General features: G+C 39.5%; 1 protein-coding gene and 1 pseudogene across 1 annotated transcript in view; both read right to left on the bottom strand.

The window, feature by feature from the left end:
* Positions 1-21,581, bottom strand: part of LOC122551041 (glypican-5) — a 1,004,898-nt gene that overhangs the window by 660,361 nt on the left and 322,956 nt on the right. Inside the window, exon 5 of the mRNA XM_087987984.1 lies at positions 18,411-18,536. Coding sequence (XP_087844110.1) covers positions 18,411-18,536 — 126 coding nt within the window. The remainder of the gene's footprint in view (positions 1-18,410; positions 18,537-21,581) is intronic.
* On the bottom strand, positions 12,188-13,351 carry LOC122551187 (protein mago nashi homolog; annotated as a pseudogene).

The raw sequence follows: 21,581 nt of genomic DNA, 5'->3' as shown, positions 1-21,581 counted from the left end.
GGGCCATTCAGCTCCTCACCTCATTTCAGCCTTGGTTCAAACAAGGAGAAGAGTTGAATGCCAGAGGTGAAGTGAGACTTACAGCCCTTGATATCAAGGCTGCATTTGACTGAGTCTGGCATCAAGGAGCCCTAGCAAACCTGGAATCAATGAGTATCAGCAGTAAACACTTCGGTGGTTTGAGCCATACCTGGCACAAAGGAAGATGACCGTGGATGTTGGAGGTCAGTCATCTCAGATCCAGGACAAATCTGCATGAGTTACTCAAGGTAGTGTCCTAGACCCAACCATCTTCAGTTGCTTCATCAACTACCTTCCCTCTATCATAAGGTCAGAAGTGAAGATGTTCGCCAATGATTGCACAATGTTCAGCACCTTTGGTGAGTCCTCAGATACTGAAGTAGTCCATGTTCAAATGCAACAAGACCTGGATAATATCCAGGCTTGGACTGACAAGTGGCAAATAACATTGGTGTCGCACAAATGCCAGACTCTGACCATCACCAATAAGAGACAAGCTAACTACCACTCCTTGAAATTCCATAGTGTTACCATCACTGAATCCCCCAGCATCAACATCCTGGAGGTTCTATTGACCAGAAACTCAACTGGACTCACTACATAAACACAATGGCTAACAGAGCTGGTCAGAGACTAGGAATACTGCAATGAGAAATTCAGCGCCTGATTCCCCAAAGCCTGTCCACTGTCTACAAGATACAGGTCAGGTGTGATGGGATACTCTCCACTTGCCCAAGTGAGTGCAGCCCCAACAACACTCAAGAAACGTGAAACCATCCTGGACAAAGCAGTCTGCTGGATTAACATTACATCCTCAAGTATCCACTCCCTCCACCACCAACACTCTGTACACACTGCTGATACTATCTATAAGATGAACTGCAGAAAATCAACAAAGATCCTTAGACAGCACCTTCCAAACCCATCACCACTTCCATCTAAAAGAACAAGGCAGCAAATGTATGGGAACACCACCACCTTAAAGTTCCCCTCCAAGCCATTTATCATCCTGACTTGAAAATATATCACCATTCCTTCACTGTCACTGGGTCAAAATCTTGGATATTCCTTCCCAGTAGTATTGTAGGTAAACCCACAACTGATGGTCTGCATCATTTCAAGAAAACAGCTGACCATCATCTTCTCAAGGGCAAGGTAATAAATGCTGGCCAGCCAGTATCACTCACACCCAACAAAATGAATAAATAGATAGATAAATTCTGGCCATTGTATTTACTGTAAGAAATTATACAGGCATTCTATGGGGAGGCAAATCCTCAAACAGTTTCTCATAAAGCTTTTAACATACTGAAACTACCTTTTTAACATATTTAATGAAATATTTTACTCCTTGTTATGATAGCAGATTATTCATTCATGAGCCTTTTAAAACTATGATTAGCAGATACAATGCATTAATATTATTTCATCTATTAGAGATGACAGATACACAGTAAACTATTAACTGAGGTTGTGAGAGAGAGGTAAGTCTTCATTTGGTTCAGCTTTGATGACGGATGTGACAGTCAATCCTCAAGAGTCAAGTTCTGCCACAAGTGCCACACATGAAGCTTCCACATGATAATGTGGGCTATTGTTTTCGGTGCTGGAATCTGTTCTTAAGCTGTTTCAGCCACTGGTCATTGTGGCTGTCCACAGGAGATGTGGCCATATTACTGACTCCTCAGACACACCACTCATCGTCAGGCTCTGGCTAGCTCACCATTTTGGAAAGCCTTTGGATGGGCGAAAGCTTTCCATTAGGGTAGTGGGCACAATACATTGAAGTTGCCTCTGTTTGATCAGTCTCAATACACTGGGAGCTATACCATCAAGATTACTGCCACATTTGGGATTTTATCTTGCCAAGGTATAATACATCACAGACGTCAAAGATTTCGAGCTTATTTTCTTGGAAGCTATAAGTAATCCATGTTTCATGGCCATATAGCAAGTTTCTAAGATCACAGATCTTACTGGGTCCTAAGGGCCTGCTTGACATGATCCATGTATCTTTCATGAGTCAACCAGAGATAATTACTGCTTTCCTAATATATGTAAAGGATTTGATCAGGGTACGGACTGTCTGTCATCACAGACTCAAGGCAGCAGAATTTGCTAATCACATCCAAAGTGGATTTATTGTGATTATGTAGGAAAAGTGCAACAGCTTGTTCTATGACATTTTCTTGACATTTAAAATCAGGGATACCCTATTTCTAGGCATAGTCGAAGGGTGTTTATAGCTATGTTCTTGTGTACCCAGTCAGTTCAGCAACTTCAGTTTAGAGATGTTTACTGATCATGACGCAAGTGTTTTTATCTTCACTTTCAATCTTGACAGATTGTAGAGCTTGCAATCTAACCTAATGTAATAGGTTTACGTATTTGGCGGCAAGCTGAAGGACTGGAAGACTGAGATGAAAATGCTAAATAGATTTGGACTATATCCTGTTTCACTCCATTTTTCATTCACTGTTGGAATTGGAGCCATCAAACTGTACAGTACTGTGCATCTTGTCATGGAAGAAGTAGATGAAACTAGAGGGCTTGATGGACTTCCAATTTTTTCAAAATTTTCAAGAGCCCTGCTCTGCTGACAGCATTAAATATCATAGTAAGATCTGCCAAACTAAGGTAAAGACCTTAGTAAAGACCTATCTCTTATACTGCTCCTGTGGCTATTGTACCAGGAAGATCATGTCCATAGTAGATCTGCACAGAATCTGCACTGTGTTTCCAGGTACTCTCGGTCTACAAGGAAATTGAGTTTTTTTTTAAGTATAGGGAGTGAGATACTTTGTAATTGTTGCAGTGACTCCTGCCACCTTCGATCTTGCACCATGTGATGATTTTTACATCGCACATTTTCTGTGGAATGGAGCCTACCTTCTCACAGAGAAGAAGGTCAAAACCATGGGGGAATAAATGGATCTTGCCACACTTGTGCAGTTCAACCGGAAACCCATCTTTGCTGGCTAGCCTTCTATTTGCTAGACAGTCTATTGAACCTTCTCAACATAACTGATGAGGGTTGTTTATTGAACCCATCCCTGACAAGAGGTGGGGTAACAACATAAAGCATGTTGGGAGAGCTGGTGGCATAGTGGTAGTATCATGGTAATCCATGAACCCTAGGTTAACATTATGGAAAATGGTTTTAAGATCTACCCTAACAGATGGTGGTTTGAATTCAGTGGTTCTTGTGGTATTTCTACCTCTGGACCAGAATGTCTGGGTTCAAGTCCCACCTGCTCCAGAATACGTCCGAACATCTCTGAACAGATTGATTAGAAAATGTCTAAAGCATAAACTATGTCTCATGGAATTACAGTTCAGCATTGTGCTCAGTGGGACAGCTGTTTATTTCTCTGTGAATACCACACCATGTTTTGATTTCAGGAGAGCAATTTTTGTGATAGTAGGACTAATGGCTTCATGATCTCTCTGTACATGGCTGGTAGACTTCTATTGTCACAGACAGTCTGAATTTCTTAATGTAAGTTGATCCTAGTTGTAAGTCTGCTCACTGAGCTGGAAGGTTTGTTTTCAGGCATTTCAGAGGATGGTAGATGGGGGTCCAAATTGATGTGTTTATTGATGGAGTTCTGGTTTGAATGCCAAGCCTCTAGGAATCCCCACGTGTGTCTCTGTTTAGCCTGCCAAAGATGGATGTGTTGTCCCATTCAAAATGGTATCCTTCTTTGTCTTGATGTAAGGATACTAGTGATAGCTGACCATGTCTTTTGGTGGCTAGTTTGGTGTTCATGTATCCTGGTGGCTAGTTTTCTACCTGTCTGTCCGATGTAGTGGCACAGTCTTTGAATGGTATTATGTTAATGACATTTGTTTTGTTTGTTGTTTTTATAGGGTCCTTTAGATTAGATTAGATTAGATTAGATTACTTACAGTATGGAAACAGGCCCTTCGGCCCAACAAGTCCACACCGCCCCGCCGAAGCGCAACCCACCCATACCCCTACATTTACCCCTTACCTAACACTACGGGCAATTTAGCATGGCCAATTCACCTGACCTGCACATCTTTGGACTGTGGGAGGAAACCGGAGCACCCGGAGGAAACCCACGCAGACACGGGGAGAACGTGCAAACTCCACACAGTCAGTCGCCTGAGGCGGGAATTGAACCCGGGTCTCTGGCGCTGTGAGGTAGCAGTGCTAACCACTGTGCCACCGTGCCGCCCATCAGCCGTTGTTTAAGTGTGTTGGTAAGTTTGTGGGCTACTATGATGCCAAGGTTCAGAGTCGTCTGGTCATTTCAGAGATGCCTTTGATGTATGGTAATATGGCTAGAGTCTCTGGGCACGTTATGTCTGCTTGTCTGGGTTTGTTGCTTAGAAATTTGCAGACTGTGTTGTTTTGGTACCCATTCTTCTTGAACATGCTGTATAGGAATTTCTCTTCTGCTGCTCATAGTTCCTGGGTGCTGCATTGTGTTGTGGCCCATTTAAATAATGTCCTGATGAAACTCCGTTTGTGGGTGTTGAGATGATTGCTTCTGTAGTTAAGCATCTGGTCTATGTGTGTTGCTTTCCTGTAGATGCTGGTCTGAAGTTCTCCATTAACTGTTCATTACACTGTGGTCTCTAGGAAGGGGAGTCTGTTATTGTTCTCCTCCTCTTTTGTGAATTTTTTGCCAGTAAGGATATTGTTGATGATGTTGTAGGTTTTTTCTACTTTGCTCTGTTTTGTAATTGCAAATGTGTCATCCATGTAGTGGGCACAACGTTTGGGTTGGATCGTGGGGAGGGCTGTTCATTCAAGTCTCCACATTACTGCTTTTGCTAAGAAGCCTGATATTGGTGATCCCATGTGTGTTCCGTTGATTTGTTTGTAGGTCTTGTCATTGAAGGTGAAGTGGATAGTGAGGCACAGGTCCATTAGCTTGAGAATGTTGTTCTTGCTGATGAAGTTGGTGCTGTCTGGTGTTTGTGTCCATTCAAAGTGGAACTCCATCAATAAACACATTAATCTGGGCCCCATTTACCAAACTCTGAGAAAAACAACCAGGAACGATATCACCCACCTTAAGAGACCAAGACACATAAACACAAAGCGGGACATAACACGAGCACTTCACCAAAGCCACACTAATGATATTACCTAGCATGGTGACGAAACATCTGAAAACAAATCTTCCAGCTCAGCGAACAAACTTACAACCTTAACCTCAAATTGAGCTACAAACCTTCTCAAAAATTGCAAATAAGTTGATTCTGTTCTTGTTTGCAGAGTACCTTAAACTTTTTGCATGGTTGTCTTGGCTACTTTCCAGTCACGTAATGTTATAACTGTTGGATATGAGATGAGTATTACATGGAATTTTGCTGGCATTAATGATAGGTGCCATGTCAGCCAAGGAGGTCTCACATAAGGTCACTGTTGCATGTTCCACCTTTTCCAAAAGATGCTTCTGTTGCTTTGCAAAATGGTTGTGCTTCGTTACTTCCAAGCTTCATCAATACCATTATTGACACTTTCTAATTAAACTTTGATCGGTAGTAATTGTTCTGGAGATAGTGCAAAATGCTGGCATTTGACATCATTACTTCTGCAAAGAATGCTCCCTCAATATTGCATTGGAGTCAGCCTTGATTTTCATGCTCAAGTCCTGAAGTGCGATTTGAGTTGAGAAACTTCTGTGATAAGGCAAGAGTGCTGCCAAATGGAGACATAGTGGCATAGTGGTACTATTACTGGACAAGCACTCCAGAATCCCTGGCCCATGCACTGGGGACATGGGTTCAGTTTCTACCATGGCAGCTGGTGAAATTTGAATTCATTAAAGATTTGGAATTGAAAGCTAGTGGAGACCATGTAAGCACTGTTGATTGCTGTGAAAATTGATCTGTTGTCCTTACTTGGTCTTGCTTCCATGTGATTCCAGAACCACAGCAACGTGAATGACTTTTAACTGTTCTTTAAAATGGATCATGCAAGTTTCTCTCATCAATGGAACATTAAAAAATAATACAGCCACAGACAACAGCTAAAATGCACTAATGCCTGTTTGAGCCAACAAAAATGCAGAACTGAAAAGCTTCGACTAGTACAGGTACAACTGTAGCAAAAATGCACAGTGGTGTTTTTAGAGAAAGCAGCTGACCAGTATTTTAGAGAAAGCGACTAACCAGTATTGTGCCTGATGGGCTTCTGTTCTCTATCATGGTGCCTGATTCTACTCGCATTGACAGGTTGTTAAAGCAACTATGCAACCATTGCAACTATAAACTATTGAGAAAAACCATGCTTTTTCTAAACCATCAAAGTACGGGTTTGGGGTTCGGAGGGATCGATTGTTTTAGTGATGGCTCTAGTGAGAGAAGAAAGTTCTGCGGTATTATGAAATGCTGGCATTGTTGACTAAAATGAAATGATATTAAAAATTAAAAACCCATTGGGAAAATTACTCCTTAACAGGCCAGTGATTCGTCTATTCCAATGACTAAAATGACCCCATTATTTGATTAATAACAAATTAATTTCATTTAAACATCTTCACATTGTGTTTGGTCTTCTGCAAAACTTCAAACATTCCAAAACATCATGATTTTGACATTTCAACTAGGTCTAAAATGGGTGGTTTTCCAACAGTGCACTCTCAGTGAGCAGTCACCAAAGCAGCATAATGGAAATTCAAGGCAATCTGTACAAGACTTTCCAAGCATTCATCTCAATTCTCAGGCAGGCAAGCACTGTGCATGCCTGAAATTCCAACATTTGTTTCTGCAAGATATGGTTTTCTGCCAGGATAATCCCATTGGAAAATTAACTGTGCTTATTGAAAACCTGATATGAGTAGAATCTATTCTACAAGAAGTATGAACCAGGACTTCTCAAAGTCCATGGGAATTAAACAAAATAAAACACACAGTGAAGTTTTATTCAGGTTGAATTAGCAGCAGCCCTTGTATGTAGTGTAGATTTTACAAATACATTTGTCACAGTAGGATGTGGATTTTGTTAAATGCATATGTGAATCATATTGATGTGTTTTATGCTCAGGATCTAATACTTTAATTGAATGGCCAGGAATACTCTGTTGTTTAAGAAAATATGAGCTAAAGATTTGATTTTTTTCCACCAGGGAAAGGTTATGTTCTACTTAAATTATTCAGTTGCAACATTATTTCTTGCAATATAAGGTCTTTTGCTTTTACATTTAATTTTATTAACAGCTAACTGATTTTTTGATGAGGGTACAGTTGCACAAAGAAAGGTTTGAAAAGATTGGGTGTATATTTTTTGGTGTTCAGCAGAATTAGAAGTTCTTTAACTGAACAGTATAAAACTCTGGGAGGCCTTGTAAAGATAAATACTGAGAGGTTGCTGGACAACCTAGACTTAGAGGTCATAACTCCAGGATGAGGAAACAGCATTTGTTTGAGGAGACAGAGGTGAGAGAAATTATGCAACTTAGCTGATGTGAATCTTTAGAATTGTCTAGCTCAGTGATTGCAGATTTTTAGTCATTGAATTAAAGTGATTAGTAGACTTTTTTTAAATTAAGCGGATGGAATGAAATAGGGATACTAGAGAAAATCGGTGTTGATTTTGAAGATAAATCACAATCTTATTGCTTTTTGGAGGAAGTTGGAAAGGTTACATGATCCTCACCTGCTTCTATTTCTTATATATTAACATAAATATAACCTTCAAAATGGTTTGAAGTTAATGTATTCAAAATAATTGCATAACTGCATGTTGTTTTCTTTCTCTTGCTATTAATTTAACAGTTGTATTACAATATATAATAACAACAACATTCACTAGTATACTGCTTTTAACATATTAAAATGCTTAAAGGCAATTTACTGGAACATCATGTGACACTGAGTCACATAAGAAAATATTACAAAAATGGAGTCACATCCAGATCAAGGAAGTAGGTTCTAAGTGCTTCGTAAAAGAGAGAGAGATATAAAGATGGAGAAGTTTAGGGAGTAACTTCCAGAGATGACATCTGTTGTAGCTAAAATAAATGGATGAAAATCAGGATGTAAAAGAGGCCAGATTGGAGCAGTGCAGATATCTTAGAAGAGTGTAGGGCTGAAGGAGTTTACAGATGTACAGAACTGCAAGGCCATAAAAGGATTTGAAAATAAGAATGGAAGAATTAAATTCAAGGTATTTCCTGAATCCGAACCAATGTCAGCAAGCACAGGGATGATGGGTGAACCTGTTTAATGTAATTAGGTTACAGTTAGCAGAGATTTTGAATAAGTTTAAGTTTATGAAGGGTGGAAGCTGGCAAGATGGCCTGGGGAGAATGGAATACATAAACTGACAACTAACAAAGGTATAGATTAGGATTTCATAACAAGATGAATTAACACAGAAGTGAAGTGAAGATAAGCAACGTTGGTGATCTCAAAAATATGAGGCCAGAAGCATAAGGATGAAACAATGGATCCTTCTGAAGACATGAAAATTCAAAGCTTTAAAGCAAGGGAGGAGACAGAAAAGGCTAAATTGCTAGAAGATTTGAAATTAAAATTGCAGCTCTGGTTCTGATAAAGGTAGGTTTCAATTGGCATTTAGTGCAAAATACACTAGACAAATTCCAAAAGACACTGTCAGAAATTGTGTTCTTGGTCAAAAGGAGCACCAAGAGGAAAGCATTTAGAAATCAACTGCTGACCTGTCAAAAATGTCCAGATAATCGACAAATGCTGTAGCCACAGAACTAATGATTAAAAATCTTGCTAAGAAAAACTTCTAAATTGTGCTGACCTACTGTGTCCAGTTTATACAAGCAAATATAACTATTTAGCCAGCAAAGCTATTATAGGCTGACTTCAATTTTTAACTTTTTTCACTTCAGAAAATGAAACTCAAAGAAACAACACATTTGCAAGTATCATTGAATCTGATTATAGCTTTATCCTTAGTAGTATTATTCATTCTTATCTACTTTTAATTATTGTATATGTATGTTATCACATTTACTTGAAAAACTGCAGCAATATTTTTGCAAAAACTAAGCTCTTCTTTCAGACTGAAGTTTTGTTGCTGGTTATTTTAGAATTGAAATACATGGAAATAAAAGTGGAGGGGTTTACATAAGCAAGTTGATACATATCCTTAGCTAATGGATCACTCTGAGGACGTGCCTGATGCGCTTGTGACATTTACTGTGCGACTAATTGGTTATCAATTTATGAAAAATTACTGTGAACAAGACAATGGGGGCTGAGCAAATTATCTCTAAGAACTCCACACAATACAATAAATCCTGGTAATGAACTGGAAAATAAAAATCACTGATGTATGTCAATGTCACCTCAATCAGTTTCTACCATGGGTTGAATGACAAGTTTGATAGTTCCACCAAAGAGCCAGAATAGGCATGATAGACGGATTGGCCTCCTTTTGTCCAGTGTTAGTCTATGATTCTGTACCTGTTAATTAGCTATGTTAGAATCAAAGGGCTTCCTGCAGTGTTCACAAAACTCTCAAGAAGTACAGAATAAGGTATCCTGCAAGAATGAAGTTTTTCCCTTAAAATTATGCAACAATCACTTGGTTATAATATGCCTTTCATTAACAGTATACTTTCAAGAGTAGTAAGTATTCTTTAAGTATGTTTCTTCTGTTGTGTAATCATATCCTGCAGGTTCTTACACAACATTGATAACAATAGTAAATGCATCCTGATGAAGGGCTTTTGCCCGAAACGTCGATTTCGCTGCTCCTCGGATGCTGCCTGAACTACTGTGCTCTTCCAGCACCACTAATCCAGAATCCAGTTCTCAACTGTCTGGTTTAAAAGCTAGTCAGAATGTTAAAAAGGAGAAAGTGAGGTCTGCAGATGCTGGAGATCAAAGTTGAAACTTTATTGCTGGAACAGCACAGCAGGTCAGGCAGCATCCAGGGAACAGGAGATTCGACGTTTCGGGCACAGGCCCTTCTTCAGGAATTTCCTGAAGAAGGGCCTGTGCCCGAAACGTCGAATCTCCTGTTCCCTGGATGCTGCCTGACCTGCTGTGCTGTTCCAGCAATAAAGTTCCAGAATGTTAAAAACTAAACTGCTGTGTGAACACAGAAGCCAGCCATTTATCTTTAAATATTTGTTCTTCAGGAACTCATGAAATGTTACCAGAGCAATCAATGGTCATAAAATCTTTGTTTAAAAGAATGCAGGATCTCCTTCATTCGTGCTGACCCATAGGAATATATTTTCATGTTCCTCCACACACCAGTGGCTCCTCTTATTTTAACTTTGCAGTAATGATTTCTTCAATATGTTGACATAGGCCAATTGAGTGTGATGTGACCCTGAACAATGACATGTTATGGATCAGTGTCACACTTCAGCAGATTAGCCAGGTTTAAACCCAATTTAGTTCCACACTGTTCTGCTTCATACTGAGCAAGAAGGCCTTCAATAAAAGTCCTTTGTCTTGCAAGTAAAATGTAAAGGGGATATCTTAACAGGAGGGAACACATGTTGGAATACCCTTGCAGGACTTCAAATGCGAACCAATACAACCTTAGGCTTTGCTGTGCTGGGGTAAAGAAGAGATAAGAGAATATGGGATACATGGGTAAATAGGTGAATCAAACAACAGCTCAAAACCTAAACTCCTTTTTGATGGTTGCTAAAATTGAGGTCAAAGCTCATGGGATGATTGTGAACAACATCTTATATGCTAAATGCAAATTCTGGCAGCAGAGGGAACAGCAGTGCCTCTCTCGTAAACCAGACCTTAGATTAACTTTCCTCAATTAGCTCTAGACAGCTAACTGGAGTTTGTGAAAATGGCTGGTGGCATCCCCATCTTTTTTTTAAATGCCATTGTTTAAGTAATATTGCTCTAACCTTGCAACACAGTGATCAACATTTCTGGGGAAGCATCAAAGATTAAAATTAACCAAGTATTCTGACATCGTAGCAACATTCCTGTCACTCTGTTGCTGCTGCACCCTGAAGAATGAAGAACCTCTGTCAGCAATAAGTAATCCCCAAATACGTGTCAAATCCTTGTCCATCTATTCAATCACTCACTAGAAAATATATTACGAATGGAAACTCAGAACATTTCTGTTGGGTTATTCTCATTTTCTACAGTCAAGCGTCCAGCTTCCACTGAAAATTAGTTAGGTAATAGTCAGGAAATGAAGGCTTATATTTCTACATTGTGGTTCTTTTAAATCCCTGAATTTAGCTATTAACACTAAATAAAATAACTGGCACTGTGTATGGAATTCAAAATACAGTATTGCAAGGTTAGAGCAATGTTACTTGAAAAACAGCATTTTAAAAAAAGGAGGGGGATGCTACCAACCATTTTCACAAACTCTAGTTAGCTGTCTGGAATTAATTGAGGAAAGTTAATCTGGGATCTGGGTTATGAGAGAGGCAGTGCTGTTTCCTCTGCTGCCAGTGATCATATATACATCAACATAGCACCTAAGAACTGAGCTCCAAAACTCTGTTTCAAATACCAAGTATCATTGGCACACTTGCACTCATAGTAAAGGATTTTACTAAACAAACCCATATGGGTCCTAACTTTGCCCACTGTTTTACGGAATAGATTGAGCATTCTTAGTTTCAGTTCAGCTCAAGCCCCCTACTTCGGCTCTTTCTCTAGTATGTTGATGGCCTTTCCTTTGTTCAATATCATTTATTTTAATATTTTTAAAAATCACCTATTTTGTGAAAAGATGGAATTGCATATATATTCACATTAAAAAATTGCCAAATACCCAATCCACATCAGAGAAAGTGAGTCAAGAATGTGGCGCTGGAAAAGCACAGCATCCGAGGAGCAGGAAATTTGACGTTTCGGGCAAAAGCCCTTCATCAGGAAGGATTAACCCAAGTCAATCCATGCTCTTCCAATTCTACCACTCCAGTTCATCCCTACATCCAACATCTTTGTATGGAAATTTATGTCTGTGGATAGGTGTGTGTTGCCCCTTTAAGAGAGTGACCTAGAGACTGGAGCTAGGGGAGGCTGTGTAAAACTGACTGTGGAGCTAAGAGAATTAAATAAAGTATTCCCGAAAGCTAGCGTGCTTCCAATTAAACCTGTTGGACTATAGCCTGGTGTTGTGTGATTTTTAACTTTGTACGCCCCAGCCAACACCGGCATCTCCAAATCATGACTGTTTAATTTTACCCTCTGTCTACTTCATGTTCTATTCATGGTTAGAAACGTCATGGACAGGCTTGATCTTGAAGTGCAGCCCAATAGATTGAAAACTGGACACTTCAAACCCTGGACAAGATAATAGAAAATGAGCAAACCATCTGGATCCTTGAACTGATTTACATCAATTTGAGCTATAGGGAGAGGCTGAACAGGCTGGGACTGTTTTCCCTGGAGCGTCGGAGGCTGAGGGGTGACCTTACAGAGGTTTACAAAATTATGAGGGGCATGGATAGGATAAATAGACAAAGTCTTTTCCCTGGGGTCGGGGAGTCAAGAACTAGAGGGCATAGGTTTAGGGTGAGAGGGGAAAGATATAAAAGAGACCTACGGGCAACTTTTTCACACAGAGGGTGGTACGTGTATGGAATGAGCTGCCAGAGGAAGTGGTGGAACATTTAAGAGGCATTTGAATGGGTATATGAATAGGAAGGGTTTGGAGGGATATGGGTCGGGTGCTAGCAGGTGGGTTGGGATATCTGGTCGGACCGAAGGGTCTGTTTCCATGATGTACACCTCTATGACTCTATGACTTTATAATTAGTGACCTAATCTTAGATGATATAAATGAAATGTGTTCATCTGTTATTCCAATTTCCAACTCCCATTATCCTACATGGTCAGGTGGAGGCCACAAAGCATCATCTTCCTTTGTAATTTTGCTGTTTTCTATGATTCACTTTAGTTCATCCATGACATTTTCATGTATGTATGTCTGCTTCCTAAACAGGACATCATTTTCATAATTGCTGCTTTTAGTATACCTTAGTTTACCTTGATCATAACAATACTGCATCCTGCACTCATACAAAATGAGAATATTCCATCAATTTTACTTCATACGTTCAACTTTACTTCAATTTCAATCAGTCCATCTCTGATTTTTCCCTTCTTAAACCTCTCTATCTAAATTTCAGAGACTTCCAAAACTGCTTTGATTACATTTCCTTCTATCCCACATCCTCCCATCCCATGTTTCTTCCTTTCTCCCAGTTTTTCTATGGCATCTGTTCCAACAATGCCACATTCCACTGCTGTCAATGTGTATTTTTTTTCCATCAATACTGGATACAGGGTACAAATTTCACTCATCCTCACCTTCCAATCCATCAGCTTCTCTTTTCAATGGATTATCCACTGATATTTCCACCATGTTCAACATGATGCACATCTTAATCTCCTCTTTTCTTTCAGCATTCTGAAGCAGTTAAACCTCCCTCTCACACTGACCTATTCTTTTACCAACTTTCCAGCAACTTCCAAGGCCACCTTTCCATGACCACACAGAAGCTACAACATCTGTTCTTTCACCTTCTCCCCTCATTCCAGATGGAACAGTAATTTATATACATTTCATTCAATACTACATTTTGTGCTCTCAATGAGGTCTCCACTACATTGGGGATACTGAATAGAGATCAGATGATTACATTGCTGACTAGCCTCATTCAGTTGACAGGTATAACTCTGAGCTGTTATTCATTTATTATTGTAAGTTGCTGTCCAGTTTTAATTCCAAACACTATCCTTAGCCTCCTGTCGTACTTGTATGAAGTTCAGTAGATATTTAAAAAGAGAACCACATCTTTCTCTGAAATACTTTGTAAGCTTACTGACTCAATATGAAGTTCAACAATCTCAGAATCCAACTACTGTTTCCATTTGTTCCTCAGAGTAAAGGTACTGTCCTGTGTTTGACCCTGTCATCAAACTTTCATCCTGTTTGTCCATACAGCATCCCTGCCTTTCCCGTGATCTGTACTTGTTTAAAATCTGACCTCATCTAGTTCTGGTTAAAGGTTATTGATCTAAAGTCATAGAACTGTTATGCAGAAGGAGGCCATTCAGCCCATCGTGTCTGCACCAGCTCTCTGGATGAATGATTTTCATTCTCTGTTTTTCATTCTACCGATGCTCTTTGACCCCTTTCTGACTATTTTCAGCATTTTATGCTAATATTTCAGGCTTTCAGCACCTGTGGTATATTTTCTTAAAAATCTTTAAGATACACTCTTCTAGCTGACATGAACTGAAGCCTTCTTTGTATTATCTTCTGATAATTGTCTTTCAAAGATTCTCCCTCCATCAACGTTGTCAATTTACAAGATTCAACCATCTTAAAAGCAAACCATTAGATATTATCATTTTAAAAAAATGCTTTTATTTTAACAGATAGAGGTCAAACGTCTACAGATCTAGTAGCCAGTATACATTCTAAAATGTGGTTGACTGTAAATTCCAGCACAGATTCTACTAAAGTATGTGGATTCTTGGATGGGGGTGGGGTTACTAACAATGCTTTTATGTTGCTTGATGGCACACTATGAGTTGGGTTTATGACAGACTGATCAAGGAAAAGACAAGGCAAAGAGTTGTCTTCAGACTTAGACTTCAAAGTAAGACTATTTATTTTACATTAACACCAAATACTAATCACTCAATGGTGATTATTGGTGAGGGCTAATGAATCTTCTTTTTATATTCATGTTCATGTGGTCTCAGGGTTCTTTTACAACATCGGCTCTTATAAATATTTTAAATGAAGAACTAGGTTACTAGAGACACAGTTGAATAAAACTATCTTATGTGGGCTGACTGACTGGGGTAACTCTGGTGGTGGGAATGCAGGAAAAGAGAAGGACCAGTTTGGCACCTCTGAAAATATTTTTTAAGCATTTCTTAAATATTCAGTGTCCCTGTTTTATACATTTCTACAAACCATTAGTTTCTGTTTTTGTTACAATGTCCCATGAGGGGCTGGTTAACCCTAAATTTTAGGTTTGTTTGAGAAGCGTAAGACAGGGTATGTCTGTGCTCCTGCTTGGTGGCAGTTATGACAATCTTGGGACTCAGCTCCTTAGGGTAGACTGGATGGAGGAGTTTATAGACCTGATAGGGGAGTTTGGGATGGTTAAGTGACAGACCATACTATTCCCTCTCATTTTAATTGTTCCTGCATCGAGTTTTGCGGTGTAGTATATTTAATCTAGAATGGAAATCATATGACAGGTGATGCTGGAGGGTGTGTGGGTTTTCCCAGCTATTGCGCTATTCCAAAAAGCCAATATAAATGAGATATGCAACCTGGTTACAATACTTAAAACATAACTACCTCTTTTAAGTGGGCTTGTCACACACCCACTCACCTGACTTCCATTAAAATGGGGAAAGGTGGGTTGGTGTTAGAATTCAAACATTTAATACATTATCCCCCTCATACCCAGTGCAAATGTATTTGTTCCACTGTGGTTAAATGCTCCTTTAAGATCCAATCAAACTGCATAAGCTTAACATTTAGCTGTTTTTTTGGGATATGACTTTGCTTCGTACAATGACAGAGAATTGGTCAGAGCCAACTGTTACAGCTGACCCTGCTGTTTGCTGGGAGCACACAGACAGAGAGAGAGAGAGAGAGAGAGAGCAGGAGAGAGAGAAAATTGTTCTCAGGTATGAATGGATGGGTAACAGGTTTTTTTTTAGCTTTACAAATCCTCCTGCCACTATGCTTCAGTAAATTGTAGTTACTGTTTCTGAACGTTTTTACAGAGCAGAAAAATATCCTGGGCAATTTGGAGAAGGTGTTTCACACCCAAGAAAAATGTTCCATTGCTTTGGACAGATGAATTGTGAAGAACAAACATCAGTTGAGACAGGAAAATGGCTTTGTCTGGAAACAGCTTTGCTTCAAGGAGAGGAAGGAACAAGTGACTGATATTGAACAGGAGCAGCAACAGCAGCAATGATATAATTTCGGAAGGAAATTGGATCGGAACATTGAAAATAATTTGATTTGACAGCAGCATCAGCTGACAACTCCAGAAGTTCACTTCAACTTGTTTAAAAAATGCAAGAAATGCACCTAACCCAAAACCTTGGCTGCATAAGTTAGTTTGAAGGTCAAACTCAAGCTACTGTAAAGCTTATAGATATCAGGAAAGCAAAAATGCTCATTTTCAAATTAACAACATGGTTTCTGAATCAAGAAAGCAAGATGGAGTATTTGGAACATATTATTTCTGTGTAAATGAGGATTAGTTACTTTGAAAACTTCTGTCTGGCATTGAACCCACTAGGAGAGAAAACTGATGGAGAACAGCCATAAAGAGCAGGTGAGGGAAACACTAAAAGAAATAAAGTGAAGTGGAAAAAGGTAGGATTTATAATGAAGTGATGAAAGGTAGTAAGAAAGCAAACACAAAGGTTAATGCAAGCAGTTAGTTTCAAGTTTGTTTTGAGTGTTATTACTGAGGAACAACAGCTGAAGGAATCTGATGAAATGGTAAGGAAAAGGCAAATGATCAGACATGTCTTATCTACAATTGATACAATGAGAGTAGCAAAGCTACACGAGATGGTAGTTCAACAAAGTAGATATGAATTTACATGAGCAAGAGGGTAAGAGAAGAGAGGAGGACAATAAACTCAGAAGTCTGAATATAATGAATTGGGATGAATATTGAAGTCACTGAGGCTAACAAGCCTCTCAGTATAAAGGTTGAAGGAGGAATGAAATGAATATAGCTCAGTAGAAAAATTGACTCATGTTGCCAGCACAGAATGAAGGTTTTAAGTGAGAGGACTGAGGTGTAGAATAATCTGAGATACCTAATGAATGAGAAGGTGTTTTAAGACTAAATGGTGATGGCATGGAGTAGTTGGTGATAAGAGCCATGCTGCCAGTGTCGTATTTTGGGTGGCCAAAGTGCTGAGATTGAGTCAACACTTTGGAGCAAGCTGTCACTGAAATTCAAGGTTTGGAGGTGCCAGTGTTAGATTGGGGTGTACAAAGGTAAAAATCACACAATACCAGGTTATAGTCCAACAAGTTGACAACCACCTGATGAAGGAGCAGCGCTCTGAAGGCTAGCATTTCCAAATAAACATATTGGACTATAACCTGGTATTGTGCGACTTTTAACTGAAATTCAAGAGTTTGGAAGTCTAATTAGAGAAAAAAAACACTGCTTACTGAAAGAATAAAGATAGCAGATTGGGTCAGGGGATGGGCAGTGGGACTTTATATCAGCAGTTAACTTGCATTTAGGGCTAAAATGTACCACCATTAAAGGCACTGGATCATCAAAAGTGACCGAGAGGGAATAGGATAGAAGTTAAAAGCTATCAAGGAATGGCTAAAGATAGAAGTGTACAGCAATGTGCTCCCTGTCAAAGAACAATCTTGAACTTCTGTTTCTTTTCTTTATAGGTGACACTAAAGGCAAATGGTGTCACTTCAGTTAGCTGTTTCATGTAAAATATTATGCTTCCAACAATTGTTTCACTTTTAATTTCACATCTACATTTGCAAGTACATTGACTAATAGAGAGACCACATACATGCAAAATATATTTTCCTTTGTTCAGTTTCAAAAATATTTTTCACCAAAGGATTCTCTGATTGTTTCCTTGTATTAAGATTTTGTTCTACATACTTTCACACATCATACAATGCTACAATCTTTTCTTGACTGCTACATTAAGATATTTTGAGAACTGAATAAGACATTGTCATGTAACATTCACTGTGGATTCATTATGCTTAATTAGTCATGTAACTTAATGAGTGCCATGCCACCTTACATTTGTAATAACTTTTAAACCATTTCAAATGTAACATAGACTGACAATATGTACAGAAAACTGAATGATGTAGAATACAACTCATAAAACAGCATGGACAAAACTAATCACTGTTTCCATATAATTAATGAAAACTTTTGTTGATAACAAGAAAACTCGGATGACTTTATCCAAAAAGTAAATACTATTTTGCTAATAAAAATATATTAACACCATCAGAGGTTTGCAAGTTTCAAGAGAGATCAATGACACCCAAGATCACATTGTAAAGACATTTTTGTAAAAATCTATAAAACCTGACAAATAGTGATAGCAAACTTCGCAGTCTATCTTCTGGTTATGACTGGCACATCTGTTGGAAATTACTGTATATGTTGGTACTTGTAAACATGAAAGTACAGTAATTACAATTTCATTCCACTTGGTACTTGTTGAACAAATGTATTTGATCTTTAGGAATTTTAATCTTACCTCCATCATAAATCCATCAATATTAACTATACCCAGAAGTAAAATACGGAAGAACAGATTATCTTGATCAAACAAGCTGAATAGCAAAGCACTCATTTGCTAGATTTGGGAACTGATTAGCCTCCAGCTCACAGTCTCAAAAATAGAACAGCCTCTCTCACCTATTCACGAGATCTTCTCCATTCCAGCATGTTAGTCCATCAGCAGCTGCTAAGTCATTGACACACAATTGATCAGCCAATCCACCGTACAAAGTCCTGTATAACCGTAGACTATTGATGAACTCTCTGAAACAAACAAAACATTTCCTGAGTTAGAAAAATGTACAACTTGCCAAACCACTGCAAATTGTTTTGCCAAATTAGCAAATGGATTACACAATAGTTCTTTGAGATAGAAATGAAAAAGTTGAACATATAAATGTCTAATAGTGATATTGGTTGATGAATGTTTACCACAATTGTGGACAATGCTTTCTCTGCTATTAAATAAAAGCATCCACTCATTAATTATCAATGAAATATCATACCAAGGATATTCATTTGCTAATATTAGAAAGAATAATTTGCAGGATTTATTAACTATAAGCTGAATATCTGTATATCTGTACCATTACCTGGCTCATAATATTGTTGTATTAATTCCCAAAATGTAAAACCCAAAGGAAATATGATTTCAAAGAAAAAGGTGGAGGTAAAGCATTCTGATTAAAGAAGCTCATATCTCTGACGAAACAATGCCACTTTCACTGAACTTTACCAAGGTCAAGTCAGAACAGAATGGAACTAGCTTGTTTATTGCCATCAAACCCAAACACCTAAAAGAAGTCAGATATGGAGAAAAAGGGGACTAAATTTTACCAAACATTGGCTAAGTACCAATCTTGACAAGTTTCATAGAGGGTTCTCTCAGAGTCCTAATAAGTTTTCTCATGCTATCTTCCCAAACCCAGTTAATTTCCAATGCCACATTTCTTTATTGTAGCCCACTCATTGTACCCTCCGTTTCACTGCAGTCATCCACAGCTGCCCTGCATGGATCCTGTCAATTTCCTCAAACCTGCCACAGGTAGACAGGCCAGTGAAGAAGGCTTTTGACACACTGGCCTTCATCAGTTAGGGCACTGAGTATAGAAGTTGCAAAGTTATGTTGCAGTATTACAGGACGTTGGTGAGGCCGCACTTGGAGTATTGTGTTCAGTTTTGGTCACGTTGTCATTAAACTGGAAAGACTGCAGAAGATATTTATAAGAATGTTGTTTGGACTCAATGGTCTGAGTTATAGGGAGAGATTGAACAAGCGAGGACTTTTTTCTTTGGGAGACTGAGGGGCTCTTTATAAAGGTGTATAAAATCATAAGAGGCATGGATAAAATGAATGCATTCTTTCTTTTTCCTCAGTTGGAGTATCGAGGACTAGAGGACATCAGTTTAAGGTTAGAGGGGAAAGAATAAAAGGGAACCTGAGGGTAACGTTTTCAAACAAAAGGTAGTACGCATATGGAATGAGCTGCCAGCAGAAGTGGTTGAGATGGGTACATTAACCACATTTAAAAGCCATTTCGACAAATACAAGGATAGAAAAGGATTAGAAGGATATGGGCCAAGTGCAGAGAAATGGGGTTAGCACGGATGGTCATTTTGGTTGGCATGGACCAGTTTGGGCCAAAGGGCCTGACCCCATGCCTTAAGACTCTATGACTCTATGATGTCACACAAATGAAAATTGGCACCCTACTTTTCCAATAAGAACAGGTATGTCCTGGTAGATGGACCTTCCTCAGGGCCAACACAGGATACCACGATATCAGACCCTGCCAGCCTGCTCCAAGGTTGCCATTTGAGTCACTGTAAGGAACACCTCACAATAAAGAAAGGTAAAATGGCCTTCTGCATTTGATAAGGGTAAGTGACTTCATCTTCTACCTGCTATTGCATACTAAATCTAACTCTACTTTTGCACCCACTTCCCATGATCATGTGGTTCATGATCAACCACTCACTGTGGTATACAAAATCCTATATCACTTGCTTTCACATACCCCAAAACTTTCCACAACACAATGCCTGTGTTTCCTCTGCACTGCCTACTCACTGACATGAGACACCTCACCACCTTGCCCCCACCTGAACCAGCTAACAGCTGTGTCACCCTCTTTCATCTCACTCACCCTTCCCTTTGTTTCATTTGAGAAGAAAATAATCTACAAAGGCAGCGGGCGCCAGGCCAAGGGATGGGTTGACTGACAGTCAGCATCTCTGACTGTCAGTCAACCCATCCCTTGATGGGTTGGCATTATTATAGGAGCAGTAATGTCCCAATAACAAAGTAAGAATTATTGTCCATTGCCATGCTGCTCTCCAATTCAAGGAGAATGAGACCTGGACTTCAAAGTCTGTGAGAAGATTTGTAGCTCGGGTCTCGTTGTTGTTGTTCTGTTCGCCTAGCTGGGAATTTGTGTTGCAGACGTTTCGTCCCCTGTCTAGGTGATATTCTCAGTGCTTGGGAGCCTCCTGTGAAGCGCTTCTGTGATCTTTCCTCCGGCATTTGTAGTGGTTTGAATCTGCCACTTCCGGTTGACAGTTCCAGCTGTCCGCTGCAGTGGTCGGTATATTCCCTGGCTGTTCTCTGTTTGGCTTGTCCTATAATAGTAGTGTTGTCCCAGTCAAATTCATGTTGCTTGTCATCTGCGTGTGTGGCTACGAAGGATAGCTGGTCGTCACGAGGGAATTCCTAAAGGCATGGCACTCATTCACAGATTCAATCAATAAGCACATCGACCTGGGCCCAATATACTGACCACTGCAGTGGACAGTTGGAACTGTCAACCGGAAGTGGCAGATTCAAACCACTATAAATGCCGGGAGGAAAGATCACAGAAGCGCTTCACAGGAGGCTCCCAAGCACTGAGGATGTCACCTAGACAGGGGATGAAATGTCTGCAACACAAATTCCCAGCTCGGCGAACAGAACCACAACCTGGACTTCATTCCAGGTGCACCTTCTTCACAAGGAGATAGGGCAGTGCCATAGGCACCCAGCCAGAGGAGGAACTACATACAGACTTCCCCAATAAGTCTCCTCTTTGGATTCACCAGATGGTACTTAGCTATCCACCTCCACCCTGTCTGCCACTCACAACCCTGAGAGAAATCAAGCCAAGGAGGGTGCCTCTGCTTCTGACCAGGACACTTCCAACACATCTGGGTTCACTGGACACAAATGCTCCAAGGGTCACTTAACTAAACACTCAAGATGAACAAGTTTCATTGTAGGACAGGCTCCCTCCAATCCAGCTACAGATCCTGACACTGCACCAAGACATACTAGAA

The sequence above is a fragment of the Chiloscyllium plagiosum genome, unplaced genomic scaffold, assembly GCF_037043375.1.
Source record: "Chiloscyllium plagiosum isolate Xiang-an unplaced genomic scaffold, Cpla_swu_hap1 HiC_scaffold_6, whole genome shotgun sequence".
NCBI lineage: Eukaryota > Metazoa > Chordata > Chondrichthyes > Orectolobiformes > Hemiscylliidae > Chiloscyllium > Chiloscyllium plagiosum.
The sequence above is the reverse complement of the archived record's forward strand: the minus strand, read 5'-3'. Positions and strand labels throughout refer to the sequence as shown.